The 20,635-nt window shown below is 39.1% G+C and overlaps 1 protein-coding gene across 1 annotated transcript in view; it reads left to right on the forward strand.

The window, feature by feature from the left end:
* SLC9A2 (solute carrier family 9 member A2) overlaps positions 1 to 20,635 on the forward strand; it is an 82,475-nt gene that overhangs the window by 28,548 nt on the left and 33,292 nt on the right. The window contains exons 2-3 of the mRNA XM_011370130.2: positions 5,606 to 6,069; positions 12,159 to 12,409. Coding sequence (XP_011368432.1) covers positions 5,606 to 6,069; positions 12,159 to 12,409 — 715 coding nt within the window. The remainder of the gene's footprint in view (positions 1 to 5,605; positions 6,070 to 12,158; positions 12,410 to 20,635) is intronic.

The following is a 20,635-nucleotide window of genomic DNA, read 5'->3' on the forward strand; positions in this document are numbered from 1 at the left end:
TTTAAGAAGTGATAGCTCTCCCGTAATGTTTTATAGACATTGTCTGCCATTTCTTCTAACTAAATCTTAGTATCAATTTGTTAAGCTCAGTGAGATTCTGATTGGCATTTATAATCTTGATTTTCTTCCCTGAAATCTTCCTCCCTGTTGTTCTTCATCTCAGTGAATCATCCCACTCTATACCAAGTTGTTTGAGCCAAAAACCTTGGATTCATCTTTGACTCATGTGTTTCACCGAGAGAGAAAAAAAAAACAAACAGTTTTTCTGTCTATACTCATAGAATACTTCTGGCTGCCTAATATGTGGATTTTTCCACACCAAGCAATTCTGTTCTGACATTATCTACTTGGAGTTGGCGTCAGATCCCACTAGTTAAGGCCTAAGGCTCACAGGACTGCCAATGGCGCAAATTGTGAGTCCTGCATTGCCACCTGTGCTTCTTACTGACCAGCCAGAAATTGGGGTTCCCACAATGCCCTCCCTGGGTTTGATAATTTGCCAAAACAGCTATATCACTTTCCATATCATGCTATAAATACTTACGGTCTTATTTTCCAAGGCAGATATAAGCTCAGTGAAGACATGGTCCATTTATGATCTGATTCTGGGTCCCTCAGAGCCATATACAAGGAACATATTCAATAAGTATCCGATTAAGAGTGTCGTTCTCTTTGCTTCTTTTCAAAGTTCTTCATGGACAAACTAAACCCATTATGTTTTTCTTTTTCTTTCCAAGGGGTTGTTATTTGTAAAAATTAAATACAACTTAAGTTCTGCTTTGGAGTAATGCCAACCAGTTTTTACTGTTTCATTTATTTTTTCATTTTTTTCCAATTATTTTATTATTGCTAGTCCCTTGCAAACCTCATAAGGAGAACATTTGTAAAACCTCTATATTCATAGTCCCAGTATTTTTGATGGAGTAAATGTTAAATGTATTTTTCAGTCCCAGCATAGAACTAAGTGTTATGACAAATCTACATTCACAAGTTAAGAAATTATTGACATAGATCAGTTAATTTTGCTTTATTTATTGAATTTTATTCTATTCATTTTATGTATTATTTATTTGTTTGCTTTTTAAATTTATTTACTCAGTTTAGATTCCATTTATTTTTTGAATTAAATTCTATTATTCAGTCTTTGTCCACTAAAGTTATCATGCAGTTGATAGCAGCTTGTTGGCCTGATCAAAATGGCATTTCCTCTTATTTTCTCTGTTTCTGTCTATAGCTTACTGTATTTCTGTTTTTAAAAAAGTATATTTGGTTGCTATGTGAATTGAGATACATAAAATTGGCACTTCAGGCTGAATTAACTTTTTTATTTTTTTTTAAATAAATACTTAAAAACAAGTTTAATGTATTCCATAAATATTTACCTTCTCCCCCTCCCCCCACTCAAACAAGTTCGACTCGGTTTAGACCACTCTTTACTGTAAGTCCAGTGTTTCCAGAGTTGCTTCAAGAATGACCAGTCCGGGAAGCTAGTACTGGGTCAGTCCTCTTCAGTGACTGCCAGCACTAACTTAGTTCCCTACTTAATTTAACACAGGCTTGGCAAATATTTATGGATCTAATAAATGTCATTTTTTTTCTTTAAGGTCTCTTAGAATATGGAGCATCTATTAGAAAATTTGTGTTTGTCCTCACCTAGAGTTAGTGCTCTCTCTCCTAGAGGACTTTGTCACTATTCACCTCTGCTAGTGCCCCCTTTCTCTCATTACTTGTTAATTAGATCTGGATTTTTTTTTTTTGTGTGTGGTGGTGGTGGATTTCTCTGATTCGCATTTTTACATTGTTACTCTTTTGTGGATCCTGGTATCTGGAAACTTCCTGCGTTCTTTCTCACTTTGCTTTCTTCCCAGATTTGACAAAGATTATTTTAAGCATAATGAGAAAATGTAGTGAATTAATTACATTGCTCTTAGTTATACATATATCTTTAGATTTTCAGCTCAGTTAATTTCAAAATTAAATGCAGAGAGGAATTGAAATAGGTTCAGTCCAAGATGGAAGGTCTTAACTATGTATTATGTACAAGAGACCTCTAAGACTGTTTCCCTTCCTGCAAAGTGAATTTCTATTGCAATTAAAAAAAAAAAAAACCATAAAGTGTCCATTTCCACAGACCTTTATGGACTAGTAGTCAAAAGTGAATGACACAAGCACAATGTTTCAAACACTATAAATAGAAGTTAGCAGGACATACAAAGAACAAATTAAACCAGGGGTAGGTGAACCACAGCCAAATATGGCCCCAGCCTGATTCTGCCTGGCCTGTGGGTTGAGAATGGCTTTTAAGACATTTTAAATGGTTAAACAAAATCTAGAGAAGAATGATATTCCGTGATAAATAAAATTGCATTCTAGTTTCTGTGCCCATAAAGGAAGTTTCATTAGAACATGGCCACGCTCATTCATTGAGGTGTTACCTCAGGCTCCTTCTGTATAAGGGCAGAGTGAGGTGTGGCCTGCAAGCTGAAAATATCTACCATCTGATCCTTTACAGAAAAAGAGTTAGCTGATCCCCAGACTAAACCGTAGATGGTACTTGAAGTATCTCATGTTCAGCCTTGTAAAAATCATCAAAAACTTCATTTGATTTTTGTCCTAATAATTGATATATTTTTCAATAATATTAGATGGAATAATGACCCTGGGAAAGCAAATTCTGTTTATTCAAGTTCATTTCCTTTTCAAGAAATACTTGGGGTGGAGGAGAGCCATACAGACATAAACATTTGTAAATGTTCATTTATTTGTTTGTTTCATTCTATGAACATTGAAATTTAAGAAGCTTTTTTTGCTTTGTTTTGACTCATTATTTTGCTGATAAGTGTGATGCTTGTCATTCAGAAAAGCATAGACGCTCATGCCCAACACCTTTTATGCCCCAGAAAGTGCCTTATGAAATTCAGTGTCTCTATCCCAGTCACCAGAAAAACACTTCTCAGATCTCCTGTGACCGCCCTTCATTTAACCTCTTCTTGTCCCTGGAGCAACTGGGCAGATTCAAACTACTCTCCAGTTTCAGGGCAGGGTAACTCAGACCAATTGTGAAAGATTTAAGCATTCCTAAAAGAAAGGAGAACAGCCTTTTCAAAATATGAACACATGACTTCTTAAATAAATGTCCTTCATTTGCTGCTGTTCCTTTCTGCTATTTGCTGTTACCTGATTTTCCCTTTCTTGCTCCCCCTACGTCTCCTTCATCCCTGTGTCCTAGCGGCCCTTCTGTCCAACTGCGTCCTGCATTTATGTTGCTGCATTTCACTCGCCTCTCATTGGTGGTGTCCTGATCACTTGGGCTTCTGGTCACGATCGCTCATGTCTCCTGAGCATGGCCTGCATTGGTCTACACAAGACATTGCAGGAGTCTCTGTTTCCTCCCTTATCCCAGCATTCTAGTTTCCCACGGTCCATTCTTAGGAATAAGGAACTCTTTTCAACACAGAAACGGCACCCACATATGGGAGCATGGGCTACCTGAGTCTGGGTGGCAGCAAAAAAGGGGAAAAAGTCAAGAAGAGAAAGTAGGAATTACCAAAAACAGGCCTCCACTACTTTTCAGTTTGCCTGCAGAGGATCCTGTGGCTGGCTTCTGTGCATTTCTCTAGACCTGTTTTCTCTTGCTTTTTCATGTAGAAGAGAGGGAGAAAACCAAAATTTGGGGGCATATGTGACATTGCAAGCACTGTGGTCCATGCCGTGCAGCCCACAGCTCAGTTATTGTTACAGCTCTTTATGTGGTGGGTGCATCTGTCCCTATTTTACAGGTAAGCAAATAGGGCCCCAGCCTTTTAGTAACTTATCCACAGCCACAAGTAGAGAGTGTAGGAGGCTGGCCCCTAAGCCAGAGGCAGTTGTCAGATGGCAGCTGATAGGGCCTCCAGCACACAGGTTGGGCCTTGGAATGGTGCATTCCAGAAAGGAACTGATTGCTCCCAGAACCTAGGGAACCAGGGAGGCTGTTTTGGCACGTCCTTATCATACATGGAAAGTTGCTTGCAGAAACAAAATTCAGGCGAGGAGAGGTTACAAAGGTGTGGTTTTCAGTGGACTTCTTCTTTTAACTTCTCTGTTTAACAGAGAGGTCAATAGGCAGGAGGTCCTGGGTAAAGACCTGCTGAACCAGTTGAATATGTATATTCCTCAACAATTATTGGAGTCTGCTATAATATGAATAATAAAATAATCAAAGCTGGAGAGATGATTTGAATATCTAACGTAAATATGTTCATTTAATTATTTAGAAATTAATTCTTTGAATCGCTCCAAATTATAATGATGACTTTTTTTATTTTTGGTTCACAAGCTATTTCACGCGATGACTTAGAGTATGGTTTGTAGGCCTCTAAGGATTTGCTTATTCAAACTCTGTGATTGTAAGTTCCTATGGACTTATGCTGTTATTTTGATATTATCTTCTTATGATTCAGATAATTTTCATATGTTGCTTTAATTCTAAAATGTTATGATGTGCCTTCAGGATGACATGCTGTTGTCGCCTTGCAAATAAAATCTGTCTTCACTTAAGCCCTGTCAAGTTAGCCCCATGTGCGAGGTACCTTCATGTTCCTCATGGCTCCATGTGCTGGTGTGACCGTATCTCCCTCCCCTTTTCCTGCAACAGGCCTTCCTCTTGTATGGTCTCTTCATGAAAGCCACCCTGGGCGTCACCACCAATTAGGAGATAGGTATCTTCCTCCATTTCTTCACTTCCTGAGATAGTCTCATGAATTCCATGGCTATCTGTTTTCCCATGAAACCCTTCCAGGCACTGCCTTCTCCACAGTATCTGTAGCAGGTATCTTCCTGCTCTGTTCTCACAGCACTTGACTGGGGCTTTGTTACCTGGTGCCTTGTGTTGGAGCAAATCCTAAACACATCTCACCCTTTGCCTTGATTGGAAGCTCTTTGAGATTGGAGATCATGGCGAGTTTATATCCTTCGTTTAGTGGTTACCGAAGTACCTTTAATGAATTGATTTGGTTGCCTCTGAATAAGCAGCTATCTGAAAAATTAAACATATTCAGCATTCCAAATGAAAGAGTCTGAAATCCGACATATTAAATAAGTCAAACTCTTCTCAATACCAGAGATGACAGAGGTAACCCAGAAACTAGCCTCAGATCTGGCCACTTTGGCAAGACTCTGTATCTCTTCAAGCCTCCATTTCCACTTAAATTAAAAAAGGGGTGAAAATATCTGCCTTACCTACTTTTTAGGGTTTTTATGAGGATGACATGAGATGCTACATCTAAAAATGGAAATCACAATATTGCTTCAAATATAAAACTGCATTGTCTTATTTCAAAAAACTTAATTGGAATTTAGACAAAAATCTGTACTGTATGGATATTGTGTACCTATGCCAATCTACTTCTGATTCAAATTTAAGTTTGTAACTGAATGTACTTTGTGAATAGTTTTAAGGTGATCATCAGACTTTTACATCATAATCTATAAAGCCAGTCTGTATCCAATTATGCTGACAGGAGAGATTTTGAAATAGGACTTAGTGGTCTCATCAAAGAGAACAATTTGTCTTCTCCATAATTCCTGAAACACAAATTTAGTGTTTTTATTTTTTTCTGAACAGGCTTCCATCTCTATCACAAGTTGCCCACGATAGTGCCTGAGAGCTGCCTTCTCATAATGGTTGGACTGCTGTTAGGGGGGATTATTTTTGGAGTCGATGAGAAGTCGCCCCCTGCGATGAAGACGGACGTGTTTTTTTTATATCTCCTTCCACCCATTGTGCTTGACGCAGGCTATTTCATGCCCACTCGCCCATTTTTTGAGAACTTTGGCACCATATTTTGGTATGCTGTGGTCGGGACACTTTGGAATTCCATTGGCATTGGGGTGTCCTTGTTTGCTATCTGCCAGATTGAAGCTTTTGGCCTGAGTGACATCACTCTGCTCCAGAACCTACTCTTTGGCAGCTTAATCTCAGCCGTGGACCCTGTGGCTGTGCTTGCCGTCTTTGAGAACATTCACGTCAATGAGCAACTCTACATTCTGGTTTTTGGAGAATCTCTGCTGAATGATGCAGTGACAGTGGTAAGTAGCACGTTGATGGTGCATCGCTCCAGCAAATGGGGGCCACCCACCAATCTGCATCTGCTTTTCTGATAGTGACAACCCTAAAAGGGCCTCTCACTGGATTTAATGCTGTCTTGTCGCTGTCTTAAAATTCTTAGTACATTTTTTTATTTGTTGTTTAATCTTTATTTATTATTATATGGTGAGCCCTCCGTTTGCATTTTGCACTGGGTCATGCAGACTATGGTCCCTGCTTGCAAGGCTCTGCTATTGCCAGACGAGTGTAACAGTGATTGTGACTTGTGTATCTCTGAGATTTCTCATTTTAGCATTTTCAAAAGTGATGGTCTCTAATCAGAATGTAAAGGACTTCAGGTCTCTGAATTCTTTGTGAGAAGTAATGCTGTCAGTATGTAATGTGTATAATACAAGTGAAAAGATAATACCTGCTAAACACCTCTCTCTCTCTCTCTCTCTCGATGGTTTATCCATTATTTCACAATTTTAGATAAATTTCACATCACACAACTGACTCCCTTGTTGCTGCTCAGCCAGCATTTTTCTGGTCCTCACCATTTTCCCATAAGTGGGTATTTATTCAGAAAATGCAAATTATTTTGAATTATCACCAGTTGGCACATAATTAGATTCAGAGGCTGTTCCGATCTTCATGTTAGCAGAACTGACCTTCATCTTGCCTCCTGAGCTCAGGCAAGGGGTGGAGAGAAGTGGCAAAGATGACTCTCCCCTCACCCACAGGCCTGCAAAGGTCTATGCCACCAGTTAAACTCACTCGGGTGACCGTGCATTGGTTAACCAGTCAGGAAGCACCACTGATGCAGTTTCATAGTGGCCATGGTCTATAGTAGTCATGGTGAAAGAATGATAGCAATTAACCTTATGGAATGCCTACCTTGTGTTCGGGTCTTTCTGACAACCTACAAAATAGATACTCTTCCCATTTTGCAAATAAGAAAACTGAGAGAAAGATTAAGTAAAGTGTATTTAAATAACTTGAGTAACTTATATTACCCCCTCTATTAGCTCCTATCATTAAAATGCTGTCCCTTATTTATTTAAAAGTTAACATAGAAACCAACATTATTCTCTGTTAACCTGTATTCAGACCCCCGAACTGAATAAGGTATCACTTTAAAGAATGTCCATTAACTCTATGTGGATATTATAATGTGGAAAGTAATTTATTGATAAGGAAATTTCATTTTTTACAATAGTTACTAAGAAGGCTCTTTTAAGACAGCTAACTCAAGTAATAAAATCCACCTCATTTATTCCATTATTAATTAACAGTGATTAGTCATTAATTCACCAATCTTAAATTTTAACTGAGAAAGTGCTATAACAATGAAGACATTTTATAATGGATTCTAATATCTGAAGGCATTGAGTTTTGCTTGTGACTTATGTTTGGTGTATACATTTCAGCCCTGTTAAGGAAGATTGTGGAAACGTCAACGAGGAATTCTTGGATCTACTTAGTGTAAACTTTACACTAAGAATCTACTTAGAACACTTTACAAAGGGATTGTAACAACCTGTTGCTTTCCTTTTAGTGTAGCACTCAGGTCAGTGGCAGAAAGTTATTCCCCACCTTTGTATTGCTTGTTCTTTTCTTGTAGGATTTCTCATTGACATACCTAAGTGGTCCATTCTTAGAGTCGTCAAGGATCAGGTCTCAGGAAACCACCTGGCTAAACTCCTGTTTCCAGTATGCAAAGGCCCCAGGCTTTCCAGAGGCACATCCTGTGCTTCCTCTCCAAGAGGCACAAAGCCATCAAATGTGGTTTTATGGACAGAAAGGGAGGGCTAACCCAGAGGAGGCCATGGGCCAAATTGAGGGCCTGCCATTCAATACAGGAAGGGGGCCAGGGCAGAAATGGGGCATGGCTGATCTTAGGTGTGGAAGCTGTTGTTACAAGGCGAGAGCCTGGAAGTCAGAACAACTGTTATGTTTTCACATGGAAGAGCCTTCCTGAGTAGGTTATATGCTCTAGGCTGGGCTGAAAGCCCAAGGACCCTTAAAGCCAAACCCATAAGATAATGGGACATGCCCATTGGTTTGCCTATCTAATGCTGAAGAATAAATCACGAGATATTTCTTTCACTGAATTGGTTGAATAATGGACTGAACCAATCAGGTGTAAAGAATAATCAGAAAAATGGTATAAAAAAATTATAATTTGGCTTCCTACCCAGGTACCCTTAAAGAATAGAGGTGGAGATTTTTACAGAGATTCTTGGATTCATTCATCTAGTCTTATCTCTAGCAGAGTTTAAGGAACTCATGGAATAGAGAAAGGTATAAAAAATATGGACCATTCTGTGTACAGTAAAAATGATGAGTCACTATGAGTTGTATAGAAGGGTAGAGATTAACAGAGAGAATTCATGTTAAAAATGTACTCTGGAGGGTGATGAAATCAAAGGTCAGTGCAATTAACTCCTTTCCCAGATCATAGTAAATCCAATATTGAGCTAGAAGGGTCGAAGGGTAGAAAAACTATCATAAACTGTCTCAAAGCACAGAGAAATTGATAGCATATAAATTGCAAACTCTTTATGTTATTGTCTAAGACTATGGTAGATTGAAATTAAGTAGAGAAATAAGTCAAAAATAAAGATAAGCTTTTTCAATAGGATTTTTGTGCTTTTCTTTATAATGAATATTTTAGGAAAATGAAAATTTCCCTTATTAGGCCAAGATGGTTTAGGTATCGGTTACCTAAATGAGGAGTTTGACTATTTCCATAGTACATAATCAAATGCCTTACACTCACATGATAATCTTCAACATCATTTCTAGAACAGGTTAATGCAACCACTGAATATTCTAATACATTTTCCAAGAAAACTTAAGATGTTTCCTCAACCTGCCATAACTAGACTCGGTTAAGGAGAGCTGGCTCTGTGGAAAAAAAGCAAGGGTCGTACTCTGAGGGCCCGGTCGTTATAAACTGTGACGTGGAATTTAACTTCGGGAAGCTGGAGGGTAAACTGACTGCTTGGTACTTAATTTCACTCTTGCAAATAGCAGAATAGATTTAAAATTCTGTATCCAAAAATGATTATTCTTCATGTTTCACATCAGAAAAAGGGTGACCTGAAAACTGTTTTTCTGGAACAGAACTATTCTGATAAAGAACTATGTATTATTTGCCTCTTTGCATTATACAATTTCACGGAATTACCGCGCATTTTAAATCAACATTTAAAATAGATAATTTCTATTTTTGAGATGTATAAGTGTTTTAAAAATAACAATAATGAGTAGAAAGATTTGAAAGTACTCAGCCGTCAAATTAGCCCATCGCAGTATTTAGTAAACAGGCATCACTGTCATTTCAGCCTTCTAAAAATACAGTTGTCAAGTTGAGGTCGACTTTGCACAGGCCAACTAGAGACATAATTGTAGCCTACATACATGATTCATATACATATACAGATATAAATTATAATTCTAAAAGCACTTTTCTATATAGATTTTCTTGTGAAAAAATTAAAGGATTTAACTGAAATAAAGTAACCGGGTTATGGCCAGTTGTAACTAAAGGAATTTTATCTTGTGCTGTTCACTGGGTATCAAGTTCAGTGTAAAACAAGTGAGAGGTTATGGAAAGCTTTCTAGTTGTCAAGGTAACATCTCTACCTAAGGTATTTCCCAGTAGCATTGTCCTGGCAGCTGAAGCAGTAGAATGATCAAACTGGAGCTTCTGGCCAGTGTGCTGAGAATGAAGTGCCTGTACCTCAGCTCTGCTCTTTGCAAAACCTGCAGGGATATGAGAAACAGACTGGACCTTTCATAGACTTGAAGCATTGAGTTGCCAGGATGATGGATCTGGAAAAATGATGGCTGTACACCATTTGTTTCTTGGGAATGGGTACCTGAGCTTCCTGTGGGGGCCTCATCAGTGGGCTGCATGGGGGGGAGAGAAGAGATGAGAGAAAAGAAGGAGGGCTCTTTGTACAAGGAATTTCTACTTTTTGCGGGGAGTGACAAGAGGCAGCATTGACAACACAAGATGGCCAAAAGCCAAATGGTTTGGGAGGTCATCTGCTTTGGAGGGAACAGAGGAAAGGGCACTTTGCAAGGGCTGTAGGAGTTCAGGCAAGCTCTTGAAAGGAATAGTATCTTCAGCTGGTCCATGGAAGACAAAGTTTTCTAGATTTAGGGGCTAGGTTTCTACCAAGAGAAACCACAGAAAGGAAACCAGAGGTAGAGATGAATAAGTATGGCATGTTTTGTGGAGCGGTGATGGGACCCTCTCCCAGACTGAAGGGTGTTGGAAAGCAGTTTAAAAAAAGAAAGCGTGCTAGGTGCAGTGAGCCCTCCTGAAGTTTGGCAGTCAGAGATTTTAAACTTAAGAGTGGAAAGTGGAAAGGCAGTATTTAAAGGAAGTGAGTCTTGCAGTAGCTGGAAGGGACATTAGAGCAAGGGAGAGATGTGATTTGCTGCTGCAGGCCGGTGGCAGGGAGGTGACAGAACTGCAGTGCCCAAGTGGCTGTGGGAGGACGTTTGTGCAGAGATCGCTGGCCAGAAAATCTGTCTCTCTCCTCAGGAAGCAGGTGACCCCCACCTCTTGACCTTGGCTGCTTTGAGGCAAGGGGTATAGATAGTCCATCTCTGATCCTCTCTCAGGACGCAGTTGTGGCATGTTGATGCTGATGAAACCAGATGTGTATAGAGGCCCCGGCTGAAAGTAAGGAGTGACTGCCACTTGAATCCAGTTTCTTTTCTGGCAAATGATGATGCCTTCAAGATATTTAAGTCCTCAGGCGAGTGAGTTGTTTTTACCTTCTCTTCCTCAAGTCATTTCTTGGTGGTATGAAACCAAATGCTCTTGTGTGTTACACCAACAATTGGGAGAAAGAAAAAGCCCACTACTAAGTAATAATCCACTGGGTTTTTTTTTTTTTTTCAAAACCAACAGACATTTATTGTCATCTACTAGGTAACACGGAAGAAGTAAATTGTAATAAGGTGTGACTTTTGAACAAGAAGAGTTTATGATCCAGTAGAAATGAGGAAAAAATTACACGAAACCTGCAATATGGTAGCTATAAAGAACCACTGGTGATGTAGGAAAGAGTGAAATGGCTTTTTGCCAGGATACTTGCTGATTAGCAGGGAGATTCTGACTCACTGTCCCACAGCTGAGCCTTGAAAGACTTACACGGAAGGTCAGGAGCCCTGGGTTCTGGTATTACTTCTGACATTTTGTGTAACCATGGACAAATGGTTTCAACTTTGACTTTGTCACAACACAAATAAGGGTGTAGCACTGCCTGTACTCTAAAAGGCCTTGTGTCTCCAATATCCTGTCAGAGAGTTTTCCTGGAGATTTGGGCTGTAAATATCTCGATGAAAAGAAGCAAGACACCTGTTTGACTTGTATTTTACTTGCTGGTTTTGGGGAAAAGGGGGAGGGTATAAGCTGTCACTTTCTGTTTCAGTTGGCTGACAATTATAGCGTGCACACGTGCGCGCACTCACACACACACACACACACACACACAACACAGGTTGCTGCCTCTTTGCTTGAGAAAAATTCCTTCGGGTCTCATGTCACACTATACATGTATGGGTGGGGAGGCAAGGAGGAGGGGTTTGGAGTGAAGACCGCAGTGACCTGGGAGGAGGACGTGTTCAGGTAAGGTACCTGGGCGGGTCTTTCCATGGTGTGACTCTGCAATAGGGCCTTGAAAGGTAACTAAATTCACAGCAACACTGACAAGCATCAGTAATACAAGCAGGGTGTGTTGGATGGCAACCAAGTCTTTTAAAATAATCTTTTAGATGGTATCTAAAAAATGATGTTTTAGGAGTAAGTTGTGTAATCATTTTGAAGTCTCCTCTCCCTAACTTTTAGCAATAGTTTTCCTGGCAACACAATTTTATCAAAGCTTTTTTGTTTAAAGCTACGAAATATAATATTAAAATATACAGATACACAATTATTGCCACTGACCATCCACATTGGTGCACAGAAGAAATGACCTTTTTAGAAGGCCAGGTAGATTGTTCTGTGGCCACGGTGGTGATGAGGGAGCTGGACAGGGTCTTAATGATGCGTCATCTTTCTCCCCAGGTCCTGTATAACTTGTTCAAGTCTTTCTGCCAGATGAAAACCATTGAGACCATTGATGTGTTTGCTGGGATTGCCAACTTCTTTGTTGTGGGGATTGGCGGCGTGTTGATTGGCATCTTCCTGGGATTTATAGCGGCCTTTACTACTCGGTTCACACATAACATCCGAGTGATTGAGCCCCTGTTTGTCTTCCTGTACAGTTATTTGTCCTATATCACAGCTGAAATGTTTCACCTCTCAGGTATCATGGCGTAAGTATTTAATTCCTTATTAAAAGCACTTAATGATGACATTTCATTGAATTCATGTATTCCAAGCTACGATGTTATATAAATTATATAAAAGTGTAGGTTTTCTTAAATTTTTTTTGAGAACAATTAAAATTTGATGTTTCTTACTCTTTGTTTCAAGGAAATGAAAATATATATCGGCCAAATTTGTACTAAAGTAATCTGGTGCTAAAATGGGCAAATACTTAAAAGTTTTCTGATGGATCTCACATGAAATATGACAACATACAATTGGGGTTGATTGCCAGGCACCAGGAATTTTCTGAGCTTGGTGCCCATTCATTTTTGTCCATGACGGGGGCTATAAACTTATTCCAACAAGATTGCTTCACCCAAACTGCATTTAGAGTTCTGGAATTGCTTATGTGTGTTCCTTTAAATAATCTTCATAGTACAAAACCTTCACTCTGTCTGATAGATTGGATTTGAAATAACAGCTCAATGACATTCACAGCAAAATTCAATGAATAAGGTATATAATCATGTAATTTTAGTTTAACTTTTTAAATAAAGAAATGTGATTATAAAACAGGATATGTATAAAGCAAGAAATTATTTATTAAAGATATGGTAACTGGATCATCGACTAACTGATTTGGAAGGACAATCTCAAAAAGTTTCACAAGTTAGCTGAAGAATAGTAGAGTTTGGATCCAGTATTAGCCTTTGGAGGATCACTTTGAAAGGGGCTACTCATTGGGTATGGATGTTTTTGTAGCTTCCAAAGGCAAGCCTATTATAGTATTGTCACACCCTGGATAGAGTCAGTGAGAAATACTCAGTAATGGAATGCCTTTAAAAGTTTTCATTTTGACAAATATTTATTTACAGTTAAACATATGCTAGTCTCTAAGCTTTACCTATTTAGGGTTTTGCTGCTATAAACATAGGTGTAGTTCTTAAAGTTTTCTCTTGCATCTGCTTTAGGTGATGCTCTGATTAAAGACTATTTTATTTTCCTCCTCCTTTTGCCACTTTTGTAGCAGAGGTTTGTGGTAGAGGAAGTCGAGTTCCTCTCCATGAGAAGAGTGGAACCCACTGTAATAAAAGCCATGAGTTAAAAGGGTGGGTGGTTTTCTGTTTCACAGAGAACCTAAATAAAGCAACATATTAATCCAGTTTGACCCAGTAATGAAACGTTCTGCATCTTCCGGGATGCTATTCATATCATTTGTATGACTTCCAGTTTCCTCACTGTTCTTTGACTAGTGTCATTGAAAGTGCCTGACCAGCGAGTTACAAGGTCTCTAAAAGGATTACAGGGGAGGACTTTGTGTCTAATATACCAGCAGCAATTTACCAAGATTCGGTGTAAGAACCTTGACTATATTTTCACCGTATGTGTATGGAAACATTCTAGAATATCCATATAGTTACCTTTAACATGTTTGTCTATCTGCCTGATATTCAAGGGCAGGAATCAGGGTGGGAAGACCCAACGTATAGGGACCATTTGGAGTGTCGGATGGGGTGGGCGTCCTCGTGCGTCTCCGCTGGGAGGTGTCCACGGGGCCCAGAGTCCACAGATGTTGGAAGGCTTGTGCTGCAAGTCTTGGCCCCTGCGAAGACTGGCTCTCAGGTTTGCTTGCCCTGGGAATTAGGAAGCCAGAGACAAATAGGGTAAATAGCGCAGGTAATTCCCTGCTGTGGCTTGTTGATGAAAAACATTGTCTCTGTTTCCACCTTCAAATTGAACATTTGTTTTACAACTTAGTGTACAGAAAAGTCCTTTATCACATTTAAACTACCATTGTCATTACACACACAGTGCACACAGTGCACTGAAATAATAAACTAACCACTAAATAAGACATGGAAGGAGATTTAAACATTTTGGATCTAGAATCCCATGCACACCCATTCTCCTGTGATAGCAAACAAAGGGGTAGACCGATGGTGGAGTGTGTTTGTTCTGAGAAGTAACACCCTGCTTTTTAATGTGGGATAATTCAAAATTCGACCACGTGTGATGCTTCTGTGTGGCGTACACCATAGATGTGCTTCGCCCCCCTTGAAAAATGCATTGTGTATACTTTCCCATTGTAATTACTGTACTTACCTTGGGACGTTGATCCAGAGAATCCAGTCTAATGATGCAATTAAAATTGCACATCCACGTGCACCTCTTTTATAGAACTAGTAATTTTTTTGCATTTAAATTGTGCTGGGTTTAGAAATTCCTATCATACTTCATGCTGCTGTGCTTTCTTTGGCAATTTACAAACACATTTTAAGGTTTCTGAGAGCAAAGGCATGTGACATACTATACTGAGCATGCTCGGTAATTTCCCTTGTTTGCTTAAGAGAAATGGCAGCCACATAGAAAGGAAGATAGGTGGAGAGGTCAGGCTGCTGGTGAGCTCAGAGAAAGGTTAACGTGCCTCTCTCAGAATCTGTCAAATGTGGAGTTGTGAAACTTGTTCTTCCTGAGTTTTGCCTGCTATCTTCCTTCTTTCCCTCCTCTACCTTTTTCTATCCATCTCTCCTTCTCCCTTCCTCCTGTGATTGCCTTTCAGATCTTCGAATCTCCCTCTGCTTCAGTTTTGTCTTGGTGGACTCTTGGGCAGCTTGTTCTCTCATGAGATCATTTAATGAGTATAGGGAGTCAATACAAAAGTCTGATAAAAAAGAAACATCCTTCTATACAATGGAAGACTTGGATCTGGATTTGAAATCAGTCTTTTAGGTAGGAAAGCACCAGGCAGGATTTCAGCATCTTGTTTTCTTTAGAAAGGCATCAGAAGCAATGCACCTCGGGCATTCACAAAGCCTACCATTGAGGGTGCTTGTTCATTTATTTATTTTTGTCATGAAAATTGTGGTTTGATATGATTTTCGGTAACAAGTAACTTAAATAATACAAGCTGGAGTTATAACTGTCTTTTCCTTCTCTGTCTAATAAGTTATTAAGAAGCCAAATTAAAGCCACTGTGAAAAAATTACCCCAACATCCCCATTTAGGGGTTTTGTATAACCATCTTCAGAACTTGGCTGAGGAGTGGGAGTCCCTCTGAGGAAAAGTTGTCACTCCCGTAGGAATGAGCAAAGTCCTTTAAAACAGATTCCCTGGGTTTGGTATTTTATATTTTTCACAAACTGAAATTGCACACTTATAAAATATTTCATGTTCAAAATAATCTATTTTCTTGCCTTATCTTCATAGAGGCAAAACAATATTAAAAACATTATTATCTCGGTTTTTGTCTGTATTTGCTCTGCAGACTGAAGATTAATAAAGCCTATATATCATGGTCTATATGGGAAATATGATTTATATAGCCCATGAATTCTCAATTACACGAATCATATATAATTCAATTACACAGTTTGTAATTAGGTGTTTTCAGGTATGTTGAGAATGCAAGAAATAGCATGTGGGCTATTTCATAGTAGTTATTAAAACACAGAATGAAAATTAAAAATAACTATCATAATAAATGCCACCAGAAGCTTGTTTTATTTTGTGCAATAAATTTTATGGATTTCTTTTTAAGAGCAAATGAATAAAATGATGCAATTTGGGGCCTTCCCCACTAGAGGCTTGTGGTAGCTTCTTAGGTGTTTCATTCCCAAACTGCTCTATTCTAGGTAGTTTCCAAAGATACTTGATTTTTGATGGAGACAAAAACCAAACTAAAACCTTATGTAAAATTAAATATTCCATTGTTGAAGATGATTAGGGATAGATTTTTAAAGCTATTCAGTCTTTCCTCATCTCCTCACACGTGTTTCTGGGTCTCTTCTCATGTTTATCAGGTGGAACTAAAGGAATAATAATTTTAGTTTACTTGAAACACGAAGAGAAAAGTTAATTTCCTAGGAATAAGAGACACAGTGCATGATAAATCCAATAAGTGCTATATTTGGCCGACTCATGAAAATCAATTTGTTACATTCTCAGAATGACATTCAGCTAAAAGACAGAACAGTGATGCTTTTCTTGTCCTTTAGGGCTAATCTACACTCTTGCTCTTCCCCATTAGTGCAGGTAATAGAGTATATTTTAGGAGTAGGCAAGGAATTCCTAGACAGGAAAATATTTGGTGTTTGCCTGTTAAATTTAAATTACATGAAACTTTAATAGTTTGCTCTTGAACTAAGAACCGATTTCCCAAAATGTGTTTGAAAAATAGAGATTTTCACATAACTGGATAGTACTGGTTCTGCCATCACTTTTCTCTTTTGACTGTTTCTTGACTATTCTTTGTGTTTAATTAAAAAAAAAGATCGTATCATTGCTAGACTATGTTTCAAATTGTAGATTGTAGAAAAGAACTTGATTTGATGATCAAATCTTCACTACCTTACTCTTAGTCCAGAGCTAACCATTTAAAGTGGCATTTTCCTTCTTCAGACTCTCATGTACAAGTAATTGTAATCGTAAAGCTAAACTTATTTTCTAGTCATATGTAGGCCAAAATGTAAAAGACGATTATAAATCAGAAATGTAAATATTGTACAATTGCTGAGAAATAATTACCTTCTCTGTTTTAATGATAATCTTTTCAGAAAACTGATTCTGAAATGAAGCGGGCAGTTATCACTCAGCTAATATGTCTGAGCATGACACCTGTGGACATGTGGCTAAAATCAATTTTCCATTCCCCTTATGAGGGCCTTGGAGCAGGAAGTTCAGCTATAGTGGTCAAGGTTTGTTCTCCCAAGAATGGGATAGTGCCCTAAGGAAAGCCTGTTACTCTTTCACCTTGCTGTAATGAACTTCAGTGTACTAGGCAATTCTCCCCATTGGGGAGGAAGCCAGCCTAGTGTGAACCCAGAGACTTCCTGTGCTGGTCTCCTTGACAAGGAGAGGCTATGAGTAGCACAGTTAGATGCTGTAATGTCCCTCTTTCCGTACTCTTTCTTTCTTGTCACTGTTCCCTTACCTCAATCAAACACGAGGTCTGACTTTTTCAGTGGCCAAGATTCTGTCTTCCCTTGTGTGTCCTTACTGTTAATTACCAGTTATTTGAGATAATGATAGTCACTTAAAAGGATTTTCATTAAAACAGAAAAGATAATTATTTCTCAGCTCAAATAGTAGAAGGAGGTTCTGTGTCAGTTAGGGAAACCCAGATCAAACCAGATTATTGGTTAGTAAAAGAAATGCAAATCAAATCACATTTGTTAGCTCATATCAATAAATTATTGATGAGGACTGATGTAGATTTGACTTTCGGGTGATGGGACCAGGGACACCCAGGTTGCCAGGACCACCCTTTCTCTCTCTCTCTCTCTCTCTCTCTCCCCCCTCCTCCCCACCCACCCCTGCCTCTCTCTCTCATTCCCCCTCAGCTTTGTCTTCTTCAAAAGAAGAACTGGGATTGGATCAGACTGTACCACGTGACCAGCCAGGAAGTATGAGAAGTAGGTAGTATCCATTACCAAGTGAACTTAAACTTACTTGGCACGAGACTGCCTCCCAATTCGTGTTGACTATAAGTTATTAAGGAAAACTCAGTCCTTCATAGTACAGTACAGTGGGGGTGGGACTGGTGATGCTAGAGTTGAAACCTCAGTGATTCAAGGGAGAAGGGCATTCTGAGTAGAGGAAGGAGTATAACCTACAAAGGCTCCAAGTGTAACTGAAATGCTTTGCCCAGCCCAGAAAGGGAACGCTAAGGTGATGAGAAAGGTGGACACCAAGCCTTGACCTGTTTTGTTCTGTAAGCACCTGAGAGCTTTTCAAAGCTTTAAGCAGAGAGGTAACCCAATTGTATATACACTCTATACCGGATCCATGAGTGGAGTGCTTTTGAAACTTTTTTACAGCATCACACATAAAACTGATAATATTTTCATAATACTCTGGGGAAAATATTGGGGGTCGTGGCCTTAGTCCTGGATGCCCTAGGACTGAGGAATCACTGTCTGGGAGGCAGTACCTAGGGAGAGACTCAGGAAGGAAAGAAGTGTATGAAGATGCCTTCATAGCAGTCTGGGCAAGGGAAGGTTGGGAACCTCCACGCAGAACCAGGTAATGAAAACTGAGAGAAGGGAAGGGAAAATAATCGGCAAAGTGTAGTTAAATCCATAGTAGTGCTCAAATCTCCTGTTATCTCTTATTTTTACTCTCTAATAAAATTTTAAATAAAATGATTTTAAGTTTCAGCTCTTTTTCTCATTTATTCTTCTTCCCCAGAACCTTCTGCCTGTCCTCCCACTTGCTTTCCTCAACCTGTGTTGTTTTCAGGAATCACCTGGAAAACTTCCGTATACAGAATTCCAGGCTCCAGCCAGAGATTCTGATTCTGTAGGTGTTGGATGGGGCCCAGGCATTTGGGTTTTTCCAAGAATTTCTGGTAATTATGTCCTCCACAAGCCATCCTTTTGGAAACCCTGCTCTGATATACATGTTGGGAGCAGTAAGGGCGGTTAGTGTTAACTCTTCCAGAGAGCAGTGACTCTTGCTGATATTCCCAGAGCTCATGCTGAAACCTGAAAATTTTCTGCGTGTTCATTTGGTGCAGGATTGTTGCATGGCTGTTTCTCATACCCACATCCCACCGGCAGCTCATCCCCAACACACACACCAGGAATTCTCCAGCTGGGAACCTTTTATTTCATCATCAAGCTCTTGGTCCAGTCTTTCTGCTTCTCAGGCCATTTTCAACACTTCCCAGCTAGGGCATCAGACTCTGTGGGTTCCTGAATGCCTTGTGTTTCTTATGCTTTTGACAATGAGCTGTGATTCTTTGTGTTCTCTCCACAAAACTGTGCCTGCTTTAGGGTCCAGACAATGATCTGTAAACATCAGTTGAATTGAATTGAAAACAGATAAAGGAGAAAACATAAAAGATGTGGAAAATCCATGATATGGCAAGATTATGTGAATAATCAAGCATTTATTATAGTCTGAATTCATTTTATTTAATTTTTGCTATTTTCAGAAAAGTTGTTCAGTTTTTATGCTTGGATCCTCCTCTAAAAACAATTTTTTCTTGCATTTTCTCATGTGTCAAACTCACTCTTTCTTGGTTGTCAGGTTTCCTGGAAGAGGCAATCCATTATATAGTAAATTCATGCCCTGGAATAATTAATTTACCTCACATGAGTGAATACTTTATTCTGAGAACATACAGTGTACCCTGAGTCACCAGAAGACCTGGCTTTAATCAAATGTAAAAATCACAGAAAGCTATTTAATTGTTCTTTTTCATCGCTAATGCTTCCCACTAATTAGCAGAGTATGCCTTCATATTTGGCAAAGTCTTTATTGAGAATATTTAAATATTATTTGCAATGTATTTTTTTTTTGCAATTGAATCCATATTTTTAAAGATCACACACAGATATGGAAAGGGAGCAAAAGAATTTTGTAGCATTCTTTCTACCAGTTGAACTCTAATCCTGAGCAGTTTGGATTACAGAAAAAGTCTCCTAATGTGGGACTAGAAATTACAGAATTGACCACTCCTGAAAAAAGATAAAAGCACTTGTACTTAGAAACTGAATTAACTGAGGCATGGCTGCATCATATGTATGTAAACACATACAAGACATATATTACCTTCGCAACTGGAAATCTGCTGTCACCGCCCACTTTAGGTGTTGATGCCTGGTCCCTTTGGTCAAACAGATCATGACCATTTTAATGAACAGTCTGAACTACTCAAACAGCATTAGTTAAACATGCAGTTGGTGCCACGACATGTAGGGAACTGTGTTAAGCATGGCTGAACGCTCACCCCTGTTCCCTCAGAGCTCCCATTCTGTTAGGAAATGAACAGTCACAGAGAGCTGGCTTCATGGACTGCTAGGATGGACTCATGAAATACTATACAAAAAAGTATTTGTTGGAATTTTTGATTCGGAAAACAGTCAAAGGACAGATCATCTCAGTAGAAAGTCTGATCCTCGCCCCCACAAAGCCTCTGTTGAAATAGTATTAGCTGACCTGATTTTTTTGCTATGCTGAATTTAGAGTGATAGTGCGATTAAGAAAACCTCAATTGCTGGTAAATGTAAAAACCACTAATTATAGTGCTTTAGCTTCTCCTTCTCTAAATTGATGATAATCACCATACATTTATGTTACAACGTAATGTGGGGCAAGATAATAACAAAGCAGAATGCGCCAGTGAATTCTATACATACCTCACCTCCATGTGGTTCCACGGAATGGAACATAACACCTGTCAAAACATGGCCATGTCTTGGGGTGTGCTGTGGGCTGGGTGCTGCATT

The sequence above is a fragment of the Pteropus vampyrus genome, unplaced genomic scaffold, assembly GCF_000151845.1.
Source record: "Pteropus vampyrus isolate Shadow unplaced genomic scaffold, Pvam_2.0 Scaffold160, whole genome shotgun sequence".
Taxonomy (NCBI): domain Eukaryota; kingdom Metazoa; phylum Chordata; class Mammalia; order Chiroptera; family Pteropodidae; genus Pteropus; species Pteropus vampyrus.